This window comes from Elephas maximus, chromosome 5, assembly GCF_024166365.1.
Source record: "Elephas maximus indicus isolate mEleMax1 chromosome 5, mEleMax1 primary haplotype, whole genome shotgun sequence".
NCBI lineage: Eukaryota > Metazoa > Chordata > Mammalia > Proboscidea > Elephantidae > Elephas > Elephas maximus.
This window is the reverse complement of record NC_064823.1, coordinates 72590549-72614451: the sequence shown is the minus strand read 5'-3', so window position 1 is coordinate 72614451 and position 23903 is coordinate 72590549. Positions and strand designations below refer to the sequence as shown.

The window sequence follows — 23903 nt, the reverse complement described above, 5'->3', positions numbered from 1 at the left end:
AAAAATTTTTCTCCTATATTTTCTACTAGAAGTTTTATTATAGCTTTTACATTTAGATCTGTGATCCATTTAAAATTTTTTGTACAGGGTAAGATAAGAGGTTAATGTCTTAAATTCCATATGGATGTCCAGTTGTTCTAGCACAATCTGTCGAAGACTATCCTTTCTCTGTTGAATTCGTTGGCACTTTTGTTGAAAAGTAACTATACATGTGTGGATCTATTTCTGGACTCACTGATCCACTGACCTACATGTCTATCTTTGCACCAGTACCACACTGTCCTGATCATTATAGCTTTTACAGTAACTCTTGTAATGAAGTAGTATAAACCCTCTCACTTTGTTAAGCTTTCTTATCTTTCTTCCTATTTTAACTACCTGGAATGGCTTTTCCCTTCCTTGTGTTTATCTAAAAACTGTATCTCCTTCAATAACCAAAAAAAAAAAAAAAAAAAAACCAAACCCAGTGCTGTTGAGTCTATTCCAACTCATAGCGACCCTATAGGACAGAGTAGAGCTGCCCCATAGAGTTTCCAAGAAGCGCCTGGCGGATTCAAACTGCTGACCCTTTGGTTAGCAGCCATAGCACTTAACCACTACGCCACCAGGGTTTCCTCTCCCTCAATACCCAGCACGAATCCCTTTTCTTCCTTTTCTAAATTGACAGAGGACATAATGATTACACTATTTACCTGCAGCATCATCAAACTATGCTTTGTGATATCTCTTTTACTTATCAGTTCCCCTTTACATTTTCACTTAAACTGTTGATGTTAATGAAGGCAGACTGTATGATGGAATATGAGTACTGGCTTTATAGTCAGTCAAACCTGAATTCAAAACCTAGCTTTACATCCTTCTGGCTAAGAGCCCTTGGGTAAATTATTTAACTCAAAATAACCCTAAAAAAAGATTTAACTCAGGAGTAACCCTAAAAAAGGGAGCTAATTTCTAATCTTAGGAGAGTGTTTTTCCATCATGCTTTTCTGCCTGATAAAGGCTATACTAATCCCACAAATGTCCGTAATATCCTCGAATGGTCACAGGACTACAGGTGAACCTTCCCCTTAATAAGGGGAGAGGTGCTAGATTATCCCACATCAGGACCCGTATCTTTAGAGTTCCTTGTATGTGCCACAGAATCCACCAAAGTCCTCTAAATACAATGGATGCCCAATTATATGATTTGTTGATTTTTCATATTCCTTATAACTCAAAGGATTAAAATATATATATAAATCCAGATGCAGATTTATCATGTCATAGACTGCTCCTTTCCATAGATTAGAAGTTAGCATTTCTTCCATACTTTACAGTTTACATAACTTTTTAACATCTATTATTTCAGGTGATGGTAATAAGATTAAGAAATATTTTAAAATACCTTCAAACCAACCAAAGAGAGAAATAACGCTTGGATTCCCTTGGTGAATTCCTGAACAAGGTGGCTATAACAGTTTTCCAATGGACTGTTTATTAACTCCAATACCTACAAAAATTAAAGCAATATTATATTTTGTGTTATAAAAAATAAGTGATGCTCCCTTGAAAACATTATGCTGAGTGAAATAAGTCAGTCACAAAAGGACATATAGTGTATGATCCCACTTGTATGAAATATCTAGAATAGGCAAGCATATAGAGATCAAAGTTTATTTAGTGGTTACCAGGGGTGGGTTGGAAAGAGGGGGAATGAAGGCATAATGCTTAGGAGACACAGAGCTTCTGTTAAGGGTGATGGAAAAATTCAGGAACTTTTAATGACAATGGTTGAACAATATAGTGAATGTAATGAATGTGACTGAACAGTACACGTGAAGAACATAGAAATGGCAAATGTTTTGTTACCTCCTATATGTTTACTACAATCAAAAAAAAAAAAGACAAAGATGGGCAGGGGTGGCAACAGGTAAGTAATCAGCAGGTGCCTTTTCACCAGGACAGTGCTGCCCCTGTGGACTGTTTTGGACCCACAGAGACCCTACAGGACAGAGCAGAACTGCCCCACAGGGTTTCCAAGGAGTGGCTGATAGATTCAAACTGCTGACCTTTTGGTTAGCAGCTGTAGCTCTTAACCGCTGCACCACCAGGGCTCCACCCAATGGTAGGTAATTAACTTCCCCAGGTACTGTTTCTATCTTAGAGTGAAAGAGAAAAGAGAAAAGAAAAACCTGATCTTATAGCAAGGCATTTCCGGTCATCTCTGTTTTAAAAATATTCCTTCTACATTCACCCTAGAATAGTTTTAATGATAATAAAATATTCCAACCATTGGACTGGTAAAAAAAATTAATGTGTGAAGGTTATACTTGGTATAAATAGGTATAAAAAGGTTACACTTGGTATAAATCTTGTGGAGGCGGTGTCGGGGAGGAACAAAAAACATAAAGACAAAAGAATAAGAATTTAACAAGATTCCGCATGAAAATGGAAAAAGATAAAGAACTTCTTTTTCATTGTGTGACTGAAATCCAAAAGTACCCAAACTAATCGGAGAAGGGTGCATCATTTAAGGGAAGATTGATAATTAATTTTGAATAAATGACCTCACAAAAGGGCTAGACCGAAGACCAAGAATAAGAGGCCAAACAACCAGACAGTATTACCTGTTGCTTGTCTTTTTCTTGCAAGATAAGGATACTCTCCCCAACAGTATCTATTCCAGCACGGCCAGCTCTGCCGATCATCTGTTTATATTGATTCCTCTTTAAAAATTTCTTGGCAACATACGGGGCTCTTAAAATAACTCTGTGAAATTGATAAAATTAATTAAAATTGACACTCCATCTATAGCAATAGCATCTACTTTTAACTCTTCATTTCATTATATATTTGTGACATTACATTTAATGGCTTATTAAGTCAAAATTATAAAACCTAACACGTTGCGGTCGAGTCGATTCTGACTTATAGGGACCCCATAGGACAGAGTAGAACTGCCCCATATGGTTTCCAAGGAGTGCCTGATGGATCTGAACTGCTGACCTTTTGGTTAGCAGCTTTTTTTACCATTTACCAAGACTCTATGATGTCCTTGGAAACCCTGGTGGTGTAGTGGTTAAATGCTATGGCTGCTAACCAAAGGGTCGGCAGTTTGAATCTGCCAGGTGCTCCTTGGAAACTCTAGGGGGCAGTTCTACCCTGTCCTATAGGGTCACTATGAGTCAGAATTGACTTGACGGCACTGGGTTTGGTCTTTGTTTTTTTTTTATGATGTCCTAGGTCCCTTACATGCATTATCTGTAATTCTTACAAAATTCTTGGTAATATTATCCTTTTTTTTTTTTTTAGTATAAAGGGGTTAACTGAAGCTCAGACAAGTTGTGACTTACCCCAAACCACAAAGTTAGCCAAAAAAAGAAACTCACTGCCATCAAGTTGATTCTGACTCATAGCAACCCTATGGGAAAGAGTAGAGCTGCCTCCTAGGGTTTCCAAGGAGCAGCTGGTGGATTCAAACTGTTGACCTTCTGGTTAGCAGCTGTAGGTTTTAACCACTACACCACCAGGTTTTCCAACCACAAAGTTTTAAGTCCCAAAATCATGATCTGAACCCAAGTCTGCCTAACTGCAAAGTTTATGATCAACTCAATACACCAACAGTCTCAAAACCTTTAAAATTTTATACCCCATAAATGAAAAATTTGACCATAAAGTAACAACACAAATTTATGAATTTATATTGCTTTAACTTTAAACTATATGAAATTGCAGATTTCAATTGTTTTTGACCTATAAAAATGGCAATTTTAATCCTGTACAAAATCAGCCTGCAATCAGTCTGGTGGATTCAAACTGCTGATCTTTTGATTAGCAGCCGTAGCACTTAACCACTATGCCACCAGAGTTTCCTTTATGTTCATAGACAAGAGAAAACCTATGCCATTTACCTATACTAATCAACCTAGTCCTTTATTCATAAATCTCCCTAACAGCCAAGATTTTCAAAGACTTGAAGAAAACTAATGACATAAAAGAAAACAACAAAAATGTACAGAACAAATAACTGACAGAGCAGATAATACAGACAATAGGAGAGAACTTTCAAAAAATTCCATCCACAGAGAAATTCCAAAGAATACTGTATTCACAATATTAAGAATAGGCTGTCATATAGAAAGAGCAGTAAAAGAAGAAAGAGTTCCTGTGAAATTAAAAAAAAAAATTTATTTCATTTGAAATTTCAATAGGAAAACTGAATAATAAATGAACACAACAGACACAGTTAGAAACCGATTTTGTTATATGGAAAGCAAAATTGAAGAAATCACATCCCTTAAATAGATGAAAGAATGTGTAAGAAAAGTTAAGAGATAAGCAAGCTCAGTCTGAGACGCCTCAAACCTTTCTAACTGAAGTGACAAAAGCAGAGAACAGAGGAAATACTCAGGGGGGCCAAGATGGCTGACTAGGTAGACGCTACCTCGGATCCCTCTTGCAACAAAGACTCGGAAAACCAAGTGAATCGATCACATACATGACAATCTACGAACCCTGAACAACAAACACAGATTTAAAGAATTGACCTGAGTGACAGAGACGGAGAACGAACAACTATGGGGAGGCAGAGACTGTTTTCAGAGCCTGGAGCCAGCGTCCCAGTCAGGTAACCTTGGCGCCGGGCTTAGGACTGGGCCCAGGGGAGCTGAACACAACATCCTGTGATGGCGCAAACACGGGGCGCAGCCCTACGACCCTGAACTGACCTCAGGAGGGGACCCAGCCCGTCCGCGCGAGCGGCGCCGCGACATGGCTGGCGGGAGGAGAAGTCACCGGGAGGCAGCAACTGGTTTTGGAGCCGGGAGTGCAGCGTCCCAGCCAGGGAACCTTGGCGCGGGGCTTTGGACTGGGCGCAGGGGAGCTGAGCAGGACATCCTGTGACACGGGGCACAGCCCTAACCACCTGAACTGCCCCCGGGAGGGGGCCCAGCCGGTCCGCGCAGTTGGGGCGGTGAGGCAGCTGGCAGGAGGAGAAGTCCCCGGGAGGCAGTGACTGGTTTTGGAGCTGGGAGTGCAGTGTTCCAGCCGGGGAACCTTGGCGCCGGGCTTTGGACTGGGCGCAGGGGAGCGGAGCAGGCATCCTGTCACGGCGCAAACACGGGGTGCAGCCCTACCCCCCTGAACTGACCTCGGCAGGGGGCCCAGCCCGTCCGCGCGGGTGGCGCAGCGACGCGGCTGGCGGGAGGAGAAGTCCCCGGGAGGCAGAGACTGGTTTTGAAGCATCCCAGCCGGGTAACGTTGACGCTGGACTTTGGACTGGCAGCGGAGGAACTGACCACGGCTTCTGCAGGCCTGACCCTCGGGGGTAATCTCTACCCAGCCAGCACACATAGCTGACACGCCCCTCGGGAATCTCAGATAAAATAGTCATCCCAAGCAAGATAAGTAACTTTGTCTATATTCCGGGGTGCTTCTCTCTCCTGTTTTTCTGAACCTTCCCCTCCCCTTCCCAGGCGGCTTCATTAACATTGGAATTTCCTGAGCCAGAGGGAGAACTGCTACGCGGCTTTTCTTTTCCCTTTTTTTTCTTGGTCTTTTCCTAACCCATTCTTCCAGCCTGAGAGAAGAAACCACAAAAAACCCAGGGACCAAAAATCCTTCCCTAATTGGACTAAAAACACAGAACCAGCTCCAGCCAAGCATATGTGATCCAAAGTCTTGGGCTTTCATCGTACAGGGAACAAGGTGGCTATTATAATGCAAAGGCATTTCTGATAGGGATCTGACTGCATTTTTTTTCAGTGGATTTACTGGAAAAACAAGTTTCCCAGGTCTGATATCTCTGCGTATTCAACAGAGCCCTCACTGACCCACAACAGGGAACTGAAGGCTGAAGCTCCCTCCAGACCACCTAGGCTCTGGCCTTAGGCGTCTAAGGAGGGTGACACCTACCAATCTGTAGAGGTACTTGCACTGGGGGCCTAAGGTACAGCTGCAGAGCCCTCCCACCAAGGTGCTTTAGGAATAGAGATACACCTACCTCACTGACACTTGGGTGAAGCCTGTCAGCATCCTGCCCCCGCTGGACTGTGAACCCCAGCTGCTAATAGAATCTGGTGCACACAACTATCACCACTACTTCTCAAGGTGGATAGGTGTTAGAGTGCATCACAAACTTGATGACCCAAAATCAGATTCTACTCAAGAATAGTGAATGGACTCAGGCATATATATCTGGTAACAGCCCAAACCACCTGGTAATAGGTCATAAGTAAGTCAAGGGCTACAACAATCAAGACAGCACAATCTAGTAGCCCATGCACGTATATTGAAAGAAAACAAAACGAGATAAGACTCAGTGAGCAAATATAGAATAAATCACTACAATATCTGATGGCTCGGAGACAGCAGTCGATATCAAACCACACAAAGAAGCAGACCATGACAGCTTCTACAACCCCCCAAACAAAAGAATCAAAATCTTTCCCAAATGAAGATACAATCCTGGAATTATCAGATACAGAATATAAAAAACTAATTTACAGAATGCTTCAAGACATCAGGGATGACCTCAGAAATGAAATAGGGCAAACTGCAGAAAAAGCCAAGGAACACACTGATAAAACTGTTGAAGAACTCAAAAAGATTATTCAAGAACATAGTGGAAAAATTAATAAGTTGCAAGAATCCACAGAGAGACAGCATGTAGAAATCCAAAAGATTAACAATAAAATTACAGAATTAGACAACGCAATAGGAAGTCAGAGGAGCAGACTCGAGCAATTAGAATGCAGAGTGGGAAATCTGGAGGACCAGGGAATTAACACCAACATAGCTAAAAAAAAATCAGATAAAAGAATTTAAAAAAATGAAGAAACCCTAAGAATCATGTGGGACTCTATCAAGAAGGATAACTTGTGTGTGATTGGAGTCCCAGAACAGGGAGGGAGGACAGAAAACACAGAGAGAAGAGTTGAAGATCTGCTGACAAAAAACTTCCCTGACATCATGAAAGACGAAAGGATATCTATCAAAGATGCTCATCGAACCCCATTTGAGATTGATCCAAAAAGAAAAACACCAAGATGTATTATCATCAAACTTGCCAAAACCAAAGATAAAGAGAAAATTTTAAAAGCAGCCAGGGAGAAAAGAAAGGTCTCCTACAAGGGAGAATCAATAAGTTCAGACTACTCAGCAGAAACCATGCAGGCAAGAAGGCAATGGGATGACATATACAGAGCACTGAAGGAGAAAAACTGCCAGCCAAGGATCATATATCCAGCAAAACTCTCTCTGAAATATGAAGGCAAAATTAAGATATTTACCGATAAACACAAGCTTAGAGAATTTGCAAAAACCAAACCAAAGCTGCAAGAAATACTAAAGGAAATTGTTTGGTCAGAAAACCAATAATATCAGATACCAGCACAACACAAGGTCACAGAACAGAACATCCTGATATCAACTCAAATAGGGAAATCACAAAAACAAATTAAGATTAATTAAAAAAAAAAAAAAAACGCTCAAAACAGAGAATCATTGAAGTCAATTTGTAAAAGATCACAATAATCAAAAAGAGGGACTAAATACAGGTGGCATAGAACTGCCATATGGAGAGGGATACAAGGCGATATAGGACAATACAAGTTAGGTTTTTACTTAGAAAAATAGGGGTAAATATTAAGGTAACCACAAAGAGGTATAACAACCCCATAACTCAAAACGAAAACCAAGAAAAACGTAACGACTCAGCAAACATAAAGTCAAATACTATGAAAATGAGGAACACAAAATTTACAAAGAAAAACGTCTCAGCACAAAGAAGTAAGTGGAAAAATGAAACTGTCAACAACACATAAAAAGGCATCAAATGACAACACTAAACACTTACTTTTCTATAATTACGCTGAATGTAAATGGAATAAATGCACCAAGAAAGAGACAGAGAGTCTCAGACTGGATAAAGAAACACGATCCGTCTATATGCTGCCTACAAGAGACACACCTTAGACTTAGAGACACAGACAAACTAAAACTCAAAGGATGGAAAAAACTATATCAAGCAAACAATAAGCAAAAAAGAAGAGGAGTAGCAATATTAATTTCTGACAAAATAGACTTTAAACTTAAATCCACCACAAAGGATAAAGAAGGCCACCACATAATGATAAAAGGGACAATTGACCAGGAAGATATAACCATATTAAATATTTATGTACCCAATGACAGGGCTGCAAGATACATAAATCAAATTTTAACAGAATTGAAAAGTGAGATAGACACCTCCACAATTATAGTAGGAGACTTCAACACACCACTTTCGGAGAAGGACAGGACATCCAGTAAGAAGCTCAATAGAGACACGGAAGACCCAATTACAACAATCAACCAACTTGACCTCATTGACTTATACAGAACTCTCCACCCAACTGCTGCAAAGTATATATTTTTTTCTAGCGCACATGGAACATTCTCTAGAATAGATCACATATTAGGTCATAAAACAAACCTTTGCAGAATCCAAAACATCGAAATATTACAAAGCATCTTCTCAGACCACAAGGCCATAAAAGTGGAATTCAATAACAGAAAAATTAGGGAAAAGAAATCAAATACTTGGAAACTGAACAATACCCTGCTGAAAAAAGACTGGGTTATAGAAGACATTAAGGAGGGAATAAGGAAATTCATAGAACGCAACGAGAATGAAAATACTTCCTATCAAAACCTCTGGGACACAGCAAAAGCAGTGCTCAGAGGTCAATTTATATCGATAAATGCACACATACAAAAAGAAGAAAGAGCCAAAATCAGAGAACTGTCCCTACAACTTGAACAAATAGAAAGTGAGCAACAAAAGAATCCATCAGGCACCAGAAGAAAACAAATAATAAAAATTAGAGCTGAACTAAATGAATTAGAGAACAGAAAAACAATTGAAAGAATTAACAAAGCCAAAAGCTGGTTCTTTGGTGAAAAAATTAACAAAATTGATAAACCATTGGCTAGACTGACTGAAGAAATACAGGAAAGGAAACAAATAACCCGAATAAGAAACGACATGGGCCACATCACAACAGACCCAACTGAAATTAAAAGAATCATATCAGATTATTACAAAAAATTGTACTCTAACCAATTTGCACACCTAGAAGAAATGGATGAATTCCTAGAAAAACACTACCTACCTAAACTAACACAATCAGAAGTAGAACAACTAAATAGACCCATAACAAAAAAAGAGATTGAAACGGTAATCAAAAAACTCCCAACAAAAAAAAGCCCTGGCCCGGATGGCTTCACTGCAGAGTTCTACCAAACTTTCAGAGAAGAGATAACACCACTACTACTAAAGGTATTTCAAAGCATAGAAAATGACGGAATACTACCTAACTCATTCTATGAAGCCACCATCTCCCTGATACCAAAACCAGGTAAAGACATCACAAAAAAAGAAAATTACAGACCTATATCCCTGATGAACATAGATACAAAAACCCTCAACAAAATCCTAGCCAATAGAATTCAACAACATATCAAAAAATTAATCCACCATGATCTAAAAAAAAAAAATTAGATTTATACAAGGTATGCAAGGCTGGTTAAATATTAGAAAAACCATTAATGTAATCCACCATATAAATAAAACAAAAGACAAAAACCACATGATCTTATCAATTGATGCAGAAAAGGCATTTGACAAAGTCCAACACCCATTTATGATAAAAACTCTCACCAAAATAGCAATTGAAGGAAAATTCCTCAACATAATAAAGGGCATCTATACAAAGCCAACAGCCGACATCACTCTAAATGGAGAGAGCCTGAAAGCATTTCCCTTGAAAACGGGAACCAGACAAGGATGCCCTTTATCACCGCTCTTATTCAACACTGTGCTAGAGGTCCTAGCCAGAGCAATTAGGTTAGACAAAGAAATAAAGGGCATCCGGATTGGCAAGGAGGAAGTAAAATTATCTCTATTTGCAGATGACATGATCTTCTACACAGAAAACCCTAAGGAATCCTCCAGAAAACTACTGAAACTAATACAAGAGTTTGGCAGAGCCTCAGGTTATAAGATAAACATAGAAAAATCACTTGGATTCCTCTACATCAACAAAAAGAACATCGAAGAGGAAATAACCAAATCAATACCATTCACAGTAGCCCCCAAGAAGATAAAATACTTAGGAATAAATCTTACCAAAGATGTAAAAGACCTATACAAAGAAAATTACAAAGTACTACTACAAAAAATTAAAAAGGACATACTTAAGGGGAAAAACATACCGTGCTCATGGATAGGAAGAATTAACATAGGAAAAATGTCTATTTGACCAAAAGCCATTTATACATACAATGCACTTCTGATCCAAATTACAATGTCATTTTTTAATGTGATAGAGAAACAAATCACCAACTTCATATGGAAGGGAAAGAAGCCTCGGATAAGTAAAGCATTACTGAAAAAGAAGAAGAAAGTGGGAGGCCTCACTCTACCTGATTTCAGAACCTATTATACAGCCACAGTAGTCAAAACAGCCTGGTACTGGTACAACAACAGACACATGGACCAATGGAACAGAATTGAGAACCCAGATATAAATCCATCCACATATGAGCAGCTGATATTTGACAAAGGCCCAGTGTCAGTTAATTGGGGAAAAGATAGTCTTTTTAACAAATGGTGCTGGCATAACTGCATATCCATTTGCAAAAAAATGAAACAGAACCCATACCTCGCACCATGCACAAAAACTAACTCCAAGTGGATCAAAGACCTAAACATAAAGACTAAAACGATAAAGATTATGGAACAAAAAAATAGGGACAACCTTAGGAGCCCTAATACAAGGCATAAACAGAATACAAAACATTACCAAAAATGATGAAGAGAAACCAGATAACTGGGAACTCCTAAAAACCCAACACCTGTGCTCAACTAAAGACTTCACCAAAAGAGTAAAAAGACCACCTACAGACTGGGAAAGAATTTTCAGCTATGACATCTCCGACCAGCGCCTGATCTCTAAAATCTATATGATTCTGTCAAAACTCAACCACAAAAAGACAAACAACCCAATCAAGAAGTGGGCAAAAGATACGAACACGCACTTCACTAAAGAAGATATTCAGGCAGCTAAGAGATAAATGAGAAAATGCTCTCGATCATTAGCCATTAGAGAAACGCAAATTAAAACTACGACGAGATTCCATCTCACTCCAACAAGGCTGGCATTAATCCAAAAAACACAAACTAATAAATGTTGGAGAGGCTGCAGAGAGATTGGAACTCTTATACACTGCTGGTGGGAATGTAAAATGGTACAAACACTTTGGAAATCTATCTGGCGTTATCTTAAACAGTTAGAAATAGAACTACCATACAACCCAGAAATCCCACTCCTCGGAATATACCCTAGAGATACAAGAGCCTTCACACAAACAGATATATGCACACCCATGTTTATTGCAGCTCTGTTTACAATAGCAAAAAGATGGAAGCAACCAAGGTGTCCATCAACGGATGAATGGATAAATAAATTGTGGTATATTCACACAATGGAATACTACGCATCGATAAAGAACAGTGACGAATCTGTGAAACATTTCATAACATGGAGGAACCTGGAAGGCATTACGCTGAGCGAAATTAGTCAGAGGAAAAAGAACAAATATTGTATAAGACCACTATTATAAGATCTTGAGAAATAGTATAAACTGAGAAGAACACATACTTTTGTGGTTACGAGGTGGGGAGGGAGGGAGAGGGTTTTTTACTGATTAGTTAGTAGATAAGAACTGCTTTAGGTGAAGGGAAGGACAATACTCAATACACGGAAGGTCAGCTCAACTGGACTGGACCAAAAGCAAAGAAGTTTCCGGGATAAACTGAATGCTTCAAAGGTCAGTGGAGCAAGGGCGGGGGTTTGGGGACCACGGTTTAAGGGGACTTCTAAGTCAATTGGCAAAATAATTCTATTATGAAAACATTCTGCATCCCACTTTGAAATGTTGCGTCTGGGGTCTTAAATGCTAACAAGCGGCCATCTAAGATGCATCAATTGGTCTCAACCCACCTGGATCAAAGGAGAACGAAGAACTCCAAGGTCACACGATAACTATGAGCCCAAGAGACAGAAAGGGCCACATGAACCAGAGACCTACATCATCCTGAGACCAGAAGAACTAGTTGGTGCCTGGCCACAATCGATGACTGCCCTGACAGGGAGCACAACAGAGAACCCCTGAGGGAGCAGGAGATCAGTGGGATGCAGACCCCAAATTCTCATAAAAAGACCATACTTAATGGTCTGACTGAGACTAGAGGAATCCCGGCGGTCATTGTCCCCAAACCTTCTGTTGGCCCAGGACAGGAACCATTCCCGAAGACAACTCATCAGACATGAAAGGGACTGGACAGTGGGTAGGAGAGAGATGCTGATGAAGAGTGAGCTATTTGTATCAGGTGGACACTTGAGACTGTGTTGGCATCTCCTGTCTGGAGGGGGGATGGGAGGATAGAGAGAGTTGGAAGCTGGCAGAATTGTCACGGAAGGAGAGACTGGAAGGGCTGACTCATTAGGGGGAGAGCAAGTGGGAGTACGGAGTAAGGTGTATATAAACTTATATGTGACAGTTTGACTTGATTTGTAAACGTTCACTTGAAGCTCAATAAAAGTTAATAAAAAAAAAGCAGAGAACAGAGACAATAGAAGGAAAGAAACGAAGAAATAACAGGGAAAAATTACTCTGAGCTGAAGAAAGGCATAAGGCTTTACACTGAAAGCATCCACTCTAGTGTTAAATCTTCAGAAAGCAGCTAAGAGTTGGGTAGAATTAGACTTCCTAGGTTCGAATTTTGGCTTTGAAACTCACTTGAGGAGTGAAGTTGGGCAAGTTATTTAATTGTTCGGCACCTCAGTTTTCCCTTCTATAACACGTGGATAATAAAATCCAACCTTCCTCAGAGTTGCTGTGAGGAGCCAATAGGTAAGTGCATGTAAAGCAGTTACTGTACAGCCTGGCATATGGCCAATGCTCAAGAGGGGGAGCAGGAGATGCAATAGCTGCGATTATTACTATACATCATGCTAAAATTTTAAGGAAAAAGCTGACAAGCTTCTGGAGAGGGGAAAAAAAAAACGGCAAACCCACGCAAAAACAAAAATCAGCAATCTTGCCTCCTAGAAGACATACAGCAATATCTATAAAATCTTCTAAGGAAAATAATTGAAGTCAGAGTTCTTTTCCCAGCAAAGTGTTAAAGTGTGAGGTGAAAATAAGGACATCTTAGCTATGCAAAGACTCTAAAAAATTACTCAAGAACAGCAAAATTAAAAATGAACACAGATCACCTGGAGCAATGGAGAATGAAGAACACCAAAGACAATTATGAGCTCAAGAGACAGAAAGGGCCACATAAGCCAGAGACTACATCAGCCTGAGACCAGAAGAACTAGATGGTGCCTGACTGCCCTGACAGGGAACACAACAGAAAACCCCTGAGGGAGCAGGAGAACAATGGGATGCAGACCTCAAATTCTCATAAAAAGACCAGGCTTAATGGTCTGACTGAGACTAGAAAGACCCTGGAGGTCATGGTCGCTAGACCTTCCGTTGGCCCAGGGCAGGAACCATTCCCAAAGCCAACTCTTCAGACAGGGACTCGACTTGACTATGGGTTAGAAAATGATATTGGGGAGGAGTGAGCTTCTTGGATCAAGTAGACACATGAGACTATGTGGGCAGCTCCTGTCTGGAGGGAGATGAGAAGGCAAAGGGGGTCAGAAGCTGGCTGAACAGACACAAAAATAGAGGGTGGAGAGAAGAAGTGTGCTGTCTCATTAGGGGGAGAGAGCAACTAGGAGTATATAGAAAGCAAGGTTTATATAAATTTTTGTATGAGAGACTGACTTGATTTGTAAACTTTCACTTAAAGAACAATAAAATTTTTAAAAAAATGAACACAGAAGGAAGATATGGGATACAAGAGGCAGTGGTAAGCAAAAAAACAAGTAAAATTTACAGGCAGTGTTGTTAGATGCCATCAAGTCAATTCTGACTCATGGCAACCCAATATGTTACAGATTAGAACTGTTCCATAGGGTTTTCTTGGCTGTATTCTTCTAACAGAAGTCCCTGGGTGGTGCAAATGGTTAAGTGACAGACTACTAGCCCAAAGGTTGGTGGTTCAAACCCACCCAGGAGTACCTCAGAAGACAAGCCTGGTGATTAGCTTCTGAAACACCACAGCTTTGAAAACTCTATATAGCATAGTTCTATGTTGACACAGGTGGAGTTGTCATGAGTCAGAATCAGCTTGACCGCAACTAAAAACGATCTTAATGAAAGCAGACTGCCAGGCCTGTGGGTTCCAAGTGCCAACCTTTAGGTTAGCAGTTAAGCACAAACCGTGTGTGCCACTGAAACCTAAAAAACCAAACCTGTTGCTGTCAAGTCGATTCCGACTCATTGCGACCGTATATGACAAAGCAAAATTGCCCCATAAGGTTTCCAAGGAGGAGCTGGCGGATTTGAACTGCCGACCTTTGGCTCTTAATCACTGTGTCACCTAGGGACCTTTAAAATTTACAGGTAACTTTAAATAATTATGGAAACCCTGGTGGTGTAGTGGTTAAGTGCTATGGCTTCTAACCAAGAGGTCGGCAGTTCGAATCCACCAGGTGGTCCTTGGAAACTCTATCAGGCAGTTCTGCTCTGTCCTATAGGGTCGCAATGACTCAGAATCCACTTGATGGCAATGGGTTTGGTTTTTTTGGGTTAAATAATTATTGACCATAAGATGAAATAAAAAATCTGAAACTAAAATTCCAGGTAATTGTAACGTAAATGTGGCAGAGCAGAAAAATATACAAATGCTAAGATTCTTTTGTTCGGGGGGAGGGGGACATAATTATTGGTTAATTCTAAAGTGATAGAAAAACATGTTTGATTACAACCGTTAGAATTTTAAGAGTAACTACTGAAATAATAGAAATAGGATATATAACTTTATAATTTTTTCTCCAATTGTCTGATAGTGGGGAACTTAATTGGTGACAGAAGTTGAAAAATAAAATAATGACAAAAGATTTACTTGGGGAAAAAATGCAGTCCTAGTAATGAGCCCTGATGGTGCAGTGCTTAAGAGCTTGGCTGCTAGCCAGAAGGTCAGCAGTTTGAATCCACCAGCTGCTCCTTGGAAACCCTATGGGGTGTTCTATCCTGTCCTAGTGGGACACTATAAGTCGGAATCAGCTTGACAGCAACGGGTTTTAGTCGTGATTAAAGCAAAATAATTAAATGAGTAAAACATGGGATCTATTACATTGATAAAAAGTACAATTCAGCAATAAGATATTTGTAGTAAACTTTTATATATCTAAGTAGCTTTGAAATATACAAAGCAATTACTTCTAAAAACACAAAAAGGAGAAACTGATAAATTCATAGTTACAATGGAAGACTAACACATCTCTCTGAAACTGACAGATCAAGGAACCAAAAATAGCAAGAAAATAGAGTCGATAAAATAATTAACAAGTATGATCTCATTGCGCTATACAGAACTTCATATCCAACAGAATAATATATGTGCTTTAATACTCCTGGAAGATTTATAAAAATTGACCATATATTAGGAGGAAAAACAAAAAAAAACCCATAGTGATAAATCACGAGGAGCAAAAATCAATTACACAGGCTGCTATGGATTGAATTGTGTCCTCTGAAATGATAAACTGAAGTCCTAACCCCTGTACCTGTGAATGTGACCTTATTTGGAAACAGTTTTTCTTTTGTTATCAATTAAGTTAAATGAGGTCATACTGGAATAGGGTAGATCATAATCCCAATTCCTTCTGAGTGCTGTCTTATAAAAGGGGAGGGCAGACATTGAAACAGGGTGACATACAGCAGAAACACAGTTTGTGAGGATCTGCTTATAAGCAAAAGAGCACTGAGGATTGCCAGCATTGACCACAAACGAGGAGAGAGTACGGAAAAGTTTTTCTCTAAGCCTCCAGAACAAACTGACATGACCGAGACCTTGATTTGGACTTCTAGCCACTAGAATTGTGAAAAAATAAGTGCCTGTTGTTAAAACCATTCACTTAGTAGTATTTTGTTACAGCAGCCCTAGGAAACTAAGGCATAGGGCGACAACTTTGATAGTAACTGAAAAGATAGTCAAGATTCTGCATTAAAAAATGATATTAGACTGAAATGGCTTTATGGATGAGATCTCCAGGGTTTCAAGGAAACCTTATGTTATTTATAGATCATAGAAATAGATGAAAAACTTGTTAACTTTTTCTTACAACTAGCATCATAACTGACACCAAATTCAACTATGGAAAGAAGGAAAGAAATCTATTAATGTTATTTTTCATTAAAATATTAAAAGAAAAAAAAATAGTCAACTTAAAAAATGCTGAAAAAACATTTGATAAATCATCACCCACTACTGAGAAAGAGTAAACCACAATAAAACTCCTTGCAAGTTAGGAACTGAAACGTTTTGAGCCTGGCCAATGGCTTCTTCCATCTTACCTACGAGCTGGTAGGTTGACACCTGCTGCTAGGGTGGACGTGCAGGTAAAAAGACAGAGAACTCCTGTGGAATAGGCCTCCTCCAAGAGCTTCCTCTCCTCACTGGTTAAACCACTATGGTGATAGGCAACTCCAAACGGGATAGTGCGCTTCAGAACAGGACACAGGCTGCCACCACTGACGTTCTTCAAGTTCTTAATCACCTCATACTTTTCTTCCTCCTTGTGTTTCAGATATCCCCTAGGAAAAAGACATGTTAGAAATATGAATCCTTGATCTTATAGTGACAAAGTGCCTATCATTTTAATTTTAGTAGATGCCATGTAAATATTCTTTTTAAAAATTGCATTACTTTTATTACTGTAAGTACATAAAATGTTCTTAGAATTTCGATTCTGACTTCATTAACTGTTAGGTAGTCTTTGTCAACCTTTTTGGGGATTATAGAGTCTTGCGAAAAATCTGATGCAAGCTAAAAAAAAAACAAATATTCACATAAACACACCACTTTGCATATAATTTCAGAAGGTTCATGGACTTCCTGAAGTTTATTCCTGTACTTCCTATGAATCCATGAATGCTAGGTTCAGACCCCTGTGAATGATATTTTAAAAATATTAACATACTTGCTTAAAAACTTGCATATCATTTCTGCTACGTTTTCACAGTTCTTCTTAGTAGGACAAAAAAGTAAGCAGGAATAATTGGGAATAACTTCTGTTACTAATGCTATCAGGCGATCAGGGTCCATCTTTTTCAGGGAATCAGAATACTGCAAAATAACAAGATGGAGCAACAAGGAAGTTAGTAACTATTAAAGTCTGTCAATTTTTGTTTTTTAACCAATGTGACTTGAAAGGTAAGAAAATCATACATAATTTTAAACTTCTTATTTAATAAATCTGATCATTTAAAAGAAATGATGAAATCTATATTAAACATCTAAACATTAAGTCCCACTTTTAGGTTATTAGGGTTTCGTTAGCTATATTTAGTTAAAAAAAAAAAAAAACTAGAATTAAATGAACAGGAATTAAAGAAGTGAAAATAAAACAAAAAAGAAGTGAAAATAGCTAACATTATTAATAACCCCTCTGCATGCCATCTCTACCAAAGCAGAACAGAAGAGTCCACGGAAACACAAATTGATCCTGATAATAGTCAAAGGACTGCATACATAAGATATACCCTTTGTCATTACTGAGAGTTTTCAAAAACACAGATACAATCATACTAAAGGACATTTTCAGAAATACAAAAGATATTTATCACTGAATTACAACAATTTTTGTGACCTTAAGGAGACACCACGAATTCAAAGAACATGAAGAAAAAAATGTAAAGTTATTTAAAATCTCCTCAGTTCCTTAGACTTTACTAAGATAAAGATTTTAGAATAATATACCTTCATAGAATTCATACTGTTATAAAACAAACCCCTTTCCCCCCTTTTTAATATCCTTCATATAAGTCATACAACAATGGTAGATATTTACATTTTTATACACCAATATGTGAACTACATAGTCCATAAATTTTCCACTGTCTTTGTTTCACTGGTATGTTTTGTAAATTGTTGTTGAATGATACTAAACATTTAAGGAAAAGGTTGCCAAGTTTTCTTGATTCATGGTACCCCAAGGACAAAAGAAATAACCTTAACAGTTCTGCTTATTAGGTAGTTTGGTACAAACAGCTTAATAACACAACTTAGTCGCCATTTGAATAAATAATATATATATCAATACAAAGAAAAAAAATCTTTTTTATTTCATTCCGAAATAGCCACAACTGCTCAGTGACAGGATGTGTACACTTTTTGGGCACTGCACAGCCTTTCAGGCCTTGGGATCAGACTGGACACTGCCGACTTTGTTTCCTATTTCATACTGATTTTTGCAAGGTACTTGCTTATTATTACAGCAACTGCAAAAAATCCAATTTCACAAAGATCTGAAGTCATAGAAAGGAATGTAGTGTGATCTAATGTTGAAAGTGGAAACTATCTTGAACCAATAGTTTACACGGTGTCCAACAGATGTCAAACGCTGAATCTTGTATGGTGCTCCAGGGTACCTTGGCACAAAGTTTGGGAACCTTGGATTTAAAGGTTATCAGTGTTACCTTATAATTAAGGAGACGTGAAAAAGTGATGCCATTCTCAGCTTTGCTGTCAACTTCATATATTTCATCGTTTATTTTCAGATATTCTTTTAATTCAACCTTGAATTAAAAGGACATTTGAAATTAATAGCAGATACGAATTCCTCTTTCAAGAGTTCTAGATTTTATAAAATTATGTTGTAAAAAAAAATTGCTGTAAAAACATTTTAGTTTTTCTAATATGTAAAGCATGCTTCAACTTATAAGCTTTCTTCACCGTTTCCTTTTTTTTAAGTCTCTTTTTGTCTCTAGATTAAAATAACAGTTAATATCCTTAAAAAAAACACTTATGAATTGGGTATTCACATATCCAATAGGAAACCAGACATTTGTATTTGTCACAAGCAGCAGTATAAACAAGTCAAAATGTTCACATTCTTCATCTTTAATTAAGGTGTTATTTGTGTTATCCCTCCAAGATTACTGGTTTGAATTCTAATACCACCATATTACTTTTAATTTAAATTTTTGTAGACAAAAAAGAGTTTTTAACCACAGGTCACTGCATTTTTAAAAGAAGAATCTCTAATTTGAAAATTAAAGTCAGAAAACACCTCTTAAAAATTTTCACATTTGGTACAAACGTAAAAAAAAACAATATTTCAAATTAAAATTTGATGATTCTTAAAAATTATTCTCTGAAAAACTATTTAGGCATAGAACATACACACCAGCACTGTAGACAGTATATGAACATAAGATACTTTCAAATAACTACAAATTTATTTGTTGACTTTCTTCAAACATTGTGGGAATGCTGCTTATTAAGAAGTTTAAAATTAATTCCATGTAAAGTCTGAATTTATTTAAAAAATAACTATCAAAACATAAATATTTGAAGATAATTTTTCTTTTATATATCAATAACTCAAAACATGTCTTGCTAAAGTTTGGCTAAATGAAAAATTTACCTTAGAGGAAAAATAGAATGGGCCTGGAAAAATTCATTCAATAACTATTCATTCAGTAAATATCGACCTAGGGCCCATGGGCCAGGTACTGTTCCCGATGGCGTAGATACATTAGTGACCCAAACCAAGATCTGTGGCCCCATGGAGTTTACATTCTCTATATACAAACTCTTATTAGTCTATAGTCCTGGTGAATAGAATTACACTAAACAAAATTTTTTATATAGTACATGAGCTACTCTTATTTCTAAGTAAGATGAGTGCACAACAAATCAATACAGTGCAAACCTTAGGTACATACTGGTCGAAACTGATTGGTGTAATATTCCGCTTGAAGGAACTCTTGTAGGTCTTCAACGTTATTTAACGTTGCGCTCATCCCAATAATTTGAGTTGTTTCTAAAAAAGAAAAAAAGTATTGAGGAAAATTTGTATATCATATATTTGGTATATCATAATAGTATTAGTGATTTTGACCCATTTGTTTTTTTATGAATTCCTCCTGGGTTACTTGGGAAAGGGAAGAGGGGTAAGAAAAATACAAATATATCATCAGAGTAGTTATCTTGCAATCAAAGGATGAAACCCTCAGGCGTTCTGAAAGTTACTATTTAGAATTTTATATAATTTCAAACTTGGCAAAAGAGTGGGGTGTCCATTAAACTTCTAAACAAAGCATACTGAGTATAAATATGGTTGTTGTGGACTATGTGGATCACCTGTATGAAGAGTTACCATATGTTCCACAGGTATGGCTATAGATAGATGCAGAGTGTAGGACACAGGGCTGAGCTGGTCCCAAACTCTTACCACATGAAAAGTTCTTTATGGGGTCTTGCTATCAGGTTATAAACTTTCTGTTGTTGTTGTTTTAAATAAAAGTGGAGTGAAGCTTATGCAGCTGCGTGACTTCCTGGGCAGTACAAACTGGCTGCTTTCTATGGACTTAGCTAGTAGATCAAAAACCAAAGGAGTGTTAACAAATGCTTCTTCACTGCTGCACTGACTTTTGTCTTGAATTACCACTGAAGATAATTAAATAGGGAATATATATTTTCCTTTCTCCTTCCATAAGGATGGACTATGAAGCTAAAGAGGTGAGTATGGGGCCAAATCAAGAAAGGTTGTGCTAAGAAATTTGGAATTTATGCAGAAAACAAAGGGAAGTTATTAAAGAGTTTTAAACAGTAGACTAATTGGACTTATATTTGGGGAAGATCATTCTAAATGCACCAGAGAAGACAGATTTGTTTGGGTAAAGATACAGTGATCAAGACTAGGGCAGACAGAAGAGCTTGGTAACCTGCAGTAATCCAGGTGAGAAAGGATGAAGAACTGAACTAAAATATTTAATAGTACAGAGAGAGGTGAAGAGGAATTATGAAAATATATGAATGAAGTAAAATAGTTAGGATTTCATAGCTGTGCAAGAGTGAAGACTAAGATTTTGGCTTACTCAGTCCAATGGAAAATAGTGGCAGAGAATTCAGACTGAAAAATGAGTTTGAAGGAAATGACTTAGGTTTGGAAATGGTGAATCTGAGCTGCTCATAGGATATTCAAGTGCGGCTGTCCAGTTGGCAGATGATGTTACTCAAAAGAGAGGTATAAGCTAGAAACACATATTGGGAGCCACAGCACACAGGAAGTACCTGAAATCGTACGTATAGATTAGAATTAGCAGAAATTGCATGAAGTAGGAAATAAGGGGCATGTCTAAGAGGAATCTATGGTAACACAAATGTACATAAAGAACAAGCTTAGAAAGAGGTGTTACAAAGGAGAACAAGAAGGAAAAGCTAAAGAGATTCATTTTATTCAATACAATTCAAAGAATACGCTCATATAGCAACAACAAACATATGTCCATTATGCGGCAGGCACTATGCTAGATGCTTTACATATATTAACTTGTGCCATCTTCACAGCAATTCAGCTAAGAAGGTTCTATTACTGTCATCCATATCTGATGGAAAAGGAACTGAAGGTTATGTAGCTAGTAAAAGGTGGGCCAGGATTTGAAGCTGGTTTAGCTCCAGAGTCTATCCTCAGCCATTATGCTGTGCTAGCTCTTAGTGATAAGACAGAGAGACAGAAGAGAAAACCAAGAGAGAATGATGCTCTAGCACCCAAAGGAGGAAAGAATGGAAAACAGACCAATGTTACAGAAAAGTTAAAACAACAATAAAGGATAGCAAAAGTACACTGGAATTGACAATGAGGTAATCATTCTCCTCCCTTCCTCTGCATGATATTTTTCTATAGATCTTACCACTATTTGACATACGATATATTTTCTTGTTTATCTTTTTATTGTCTCTTCCGTTTCACTAAAATATAGGCTTGATGAAGGCAGGAACTTTGTTTTATTCACTGCTATCTTCTTGGTACTTAGAATAGTGCCTGGCACACAATGGTGCTCAATAGATTTTTTTTGAATGAATGATTATAAAGTGCTATACCTACCTAAACAGCATTGCCTGTCCCAATTTTTAAAATAATTTTTAGTATTAAGACTTGATTTTTACAGTTAATAATTTTTCCAAATATAAGTTAAGCACTGAATAATCATATTAATAAATAGGAGAGAGAAAATTTAGAGTAAATATTTCAAGCATATTTAAAGATTGTCTGATGTTGCAAAACAGCTCCTGAAAGGGACTACTTAAATACAGTTGAAACCTGTCAAAGTTGGAACTTTACAGGACTGCCTTGATCTTCTGGGTCTCGAGGTTTTCCGTTTTTAACAAGGTGCAGTCGTACCACTTTTCTACCGCTATTAGTGGAAAATATTTGACTTTTCCTTCTTTGACAGGCTTCCGCCTTACACAGGTCCCAGCTTCCTCAGGCTTTACTGTATATGGCACTGCTGGTATGGTGACGATGGTGGTGGCAGAGGTGGCACTGCTGAACACTTGACACATTAACTCACAGAATTCTCACAAAAGCCCCATCAGGCAGGTACTATTATTATCCTCACTTTACAGATGAGGGAACAGATAAGTTGAACAATGTGCCTAAGCTCATCTAGCTAGTAATTGAAGGATAATGATACAGGACTTTCTCACCTTTTATCTTTACAATCCCACTCATCCATCTATTCTTCCAAAAAAATTCATAAGCTTATTTTAACAAATTAAAAAGACTACGGCAGAATGTGTAAATCTCTTACTCTAGATTATATAACTTACTTAGTGGTAGAATTAAGTCCTTCATACATCTCTTGGTTATAAATCAATTAGTGACCACATTTCAAAAAGTGCTTACTGTTGATGTAGAGGATTTTTGCTAGAGTCATTTCCAGTATAGCCCCACGGCTTCCTTCACCAATCATGTGCAACTATAAGATTAAAACGGGAGAGAGTTAAGTCTGCATATAGTGCCCACATAAAACATTTGTATGAAATGAATATGTAATCCTTGCTTTATAACTCTTAAACATTTTGGACATAGCAACCTTAATGCATATATATTATTTCACTACTATTTTAAGTAAATGAAGTTTGGGGACAACATTCTACCATATCGGGAATTCATAAATTCTATTACAAAACTGTACATTAAAAAAAAAAAAAAAAAAAACCCTACTGTTGAGTTGATTCCAACTCATAGTGACCCTAAGGGACATGGTAGAACTACCCATGGGGTTTCCAAGATCGTAAATCTTCACAGAAGTAGACTGCCACATCTTTCTCCCAAAACTACATACACACATATATTCACACAAGAAACAGTTGACATAAAACTTAATTTAACATTACAGATCATGAAAAGCCTTCACCTATATTGTCCATATATTAAAATAAATCATTCTCATAAAGGTATCAAGCAGATTCATAAAATAATCAGAATAATAAATGTTAGTATAAAAAACCAATAAGTTACAGAAGTAGAAACGAACCTCATCTACAACAACCAGACCCAGATTACTAATCCTTTCAGTTTCAATCAAGGAGTTCACCAGACTATGTCCTTTTTCAATAGTGGCAATATATAGTGATTTCTTTTCCCTTCTTTTAATTGGAGGAAATCTTCCTTTGCTTCCAGCATATTCTTCAACAAAGAAGCCCAGCTCCATACCAAAAGTTGACAAACCTGAAATCTACAATATTAGTTAAAACAAACAAACAAACAAAAAAACAACCGTAATTGCTTACCTAACCTAGTACCTAGGTTTGCCCACAGAGTTTCCAAGGAGAGTCACAGGAATTTTAAAAACTAATATAGGGTTTAACACCAACCCACCGTAACAAGGTCACATATAATACATACACAACTAAGAAATACCATAATATAAAGGCTGATCTTTGCAAAATGAATGCAACTTTTAAA

General features: G+C 37.7%; 1 protein-coding gene across 7 annotated transcripts in view; it reads right to left on the bottom strand.

Annotated features, from left to right (window-relative positions):
* HELQ (helicase, POLQ like) overlaps nt 1–23903 on the bottom strand; it is a 508107-nt gene that overhangs the window by 474138 nt on the left and 10066 nt on the right. For 2 of the 7 annotated variants that reach the window (XM_049885852.1, XM_049885853.1), the window contains exons 4-11: nt 23473–23673; nt 22839–22911; nt 19873–19970; nt 18622–18720; nt 17124–17269; nt 16498–16737; nt 2607–2748; nt 1385–1489 (exon numbers count right to left, since the gene is read on the bottom strand). The exons of 1 other annotated variant lie outside the window; for it this stretch is intronic. In XM_049885852.1, coding sequence (XP_049741809.1) covers nt 1385–1489; nt 2607–2748; nt 16498–16737; nt 17124–17269; nt 18622–18720; nt 19873–19970; nt 22839–22911; nt 23473–23673 — 1104 coding nt within the window. Of the gene's footprint in view, nt 1–1384; nt 1490–2606; nt 2749–16497; nt 16738–17123; nt 17270–18621; nt 18721–19859; nt 19971–22838; nt 22912–23472; nt 23674–23903 lie in introns of those variants that run through there. 4 more of the 7 variants (XM_049885854.1, XM_049885855.1, XR_007517639.1 and 1 more) reach the window with 4 other exon arrangements.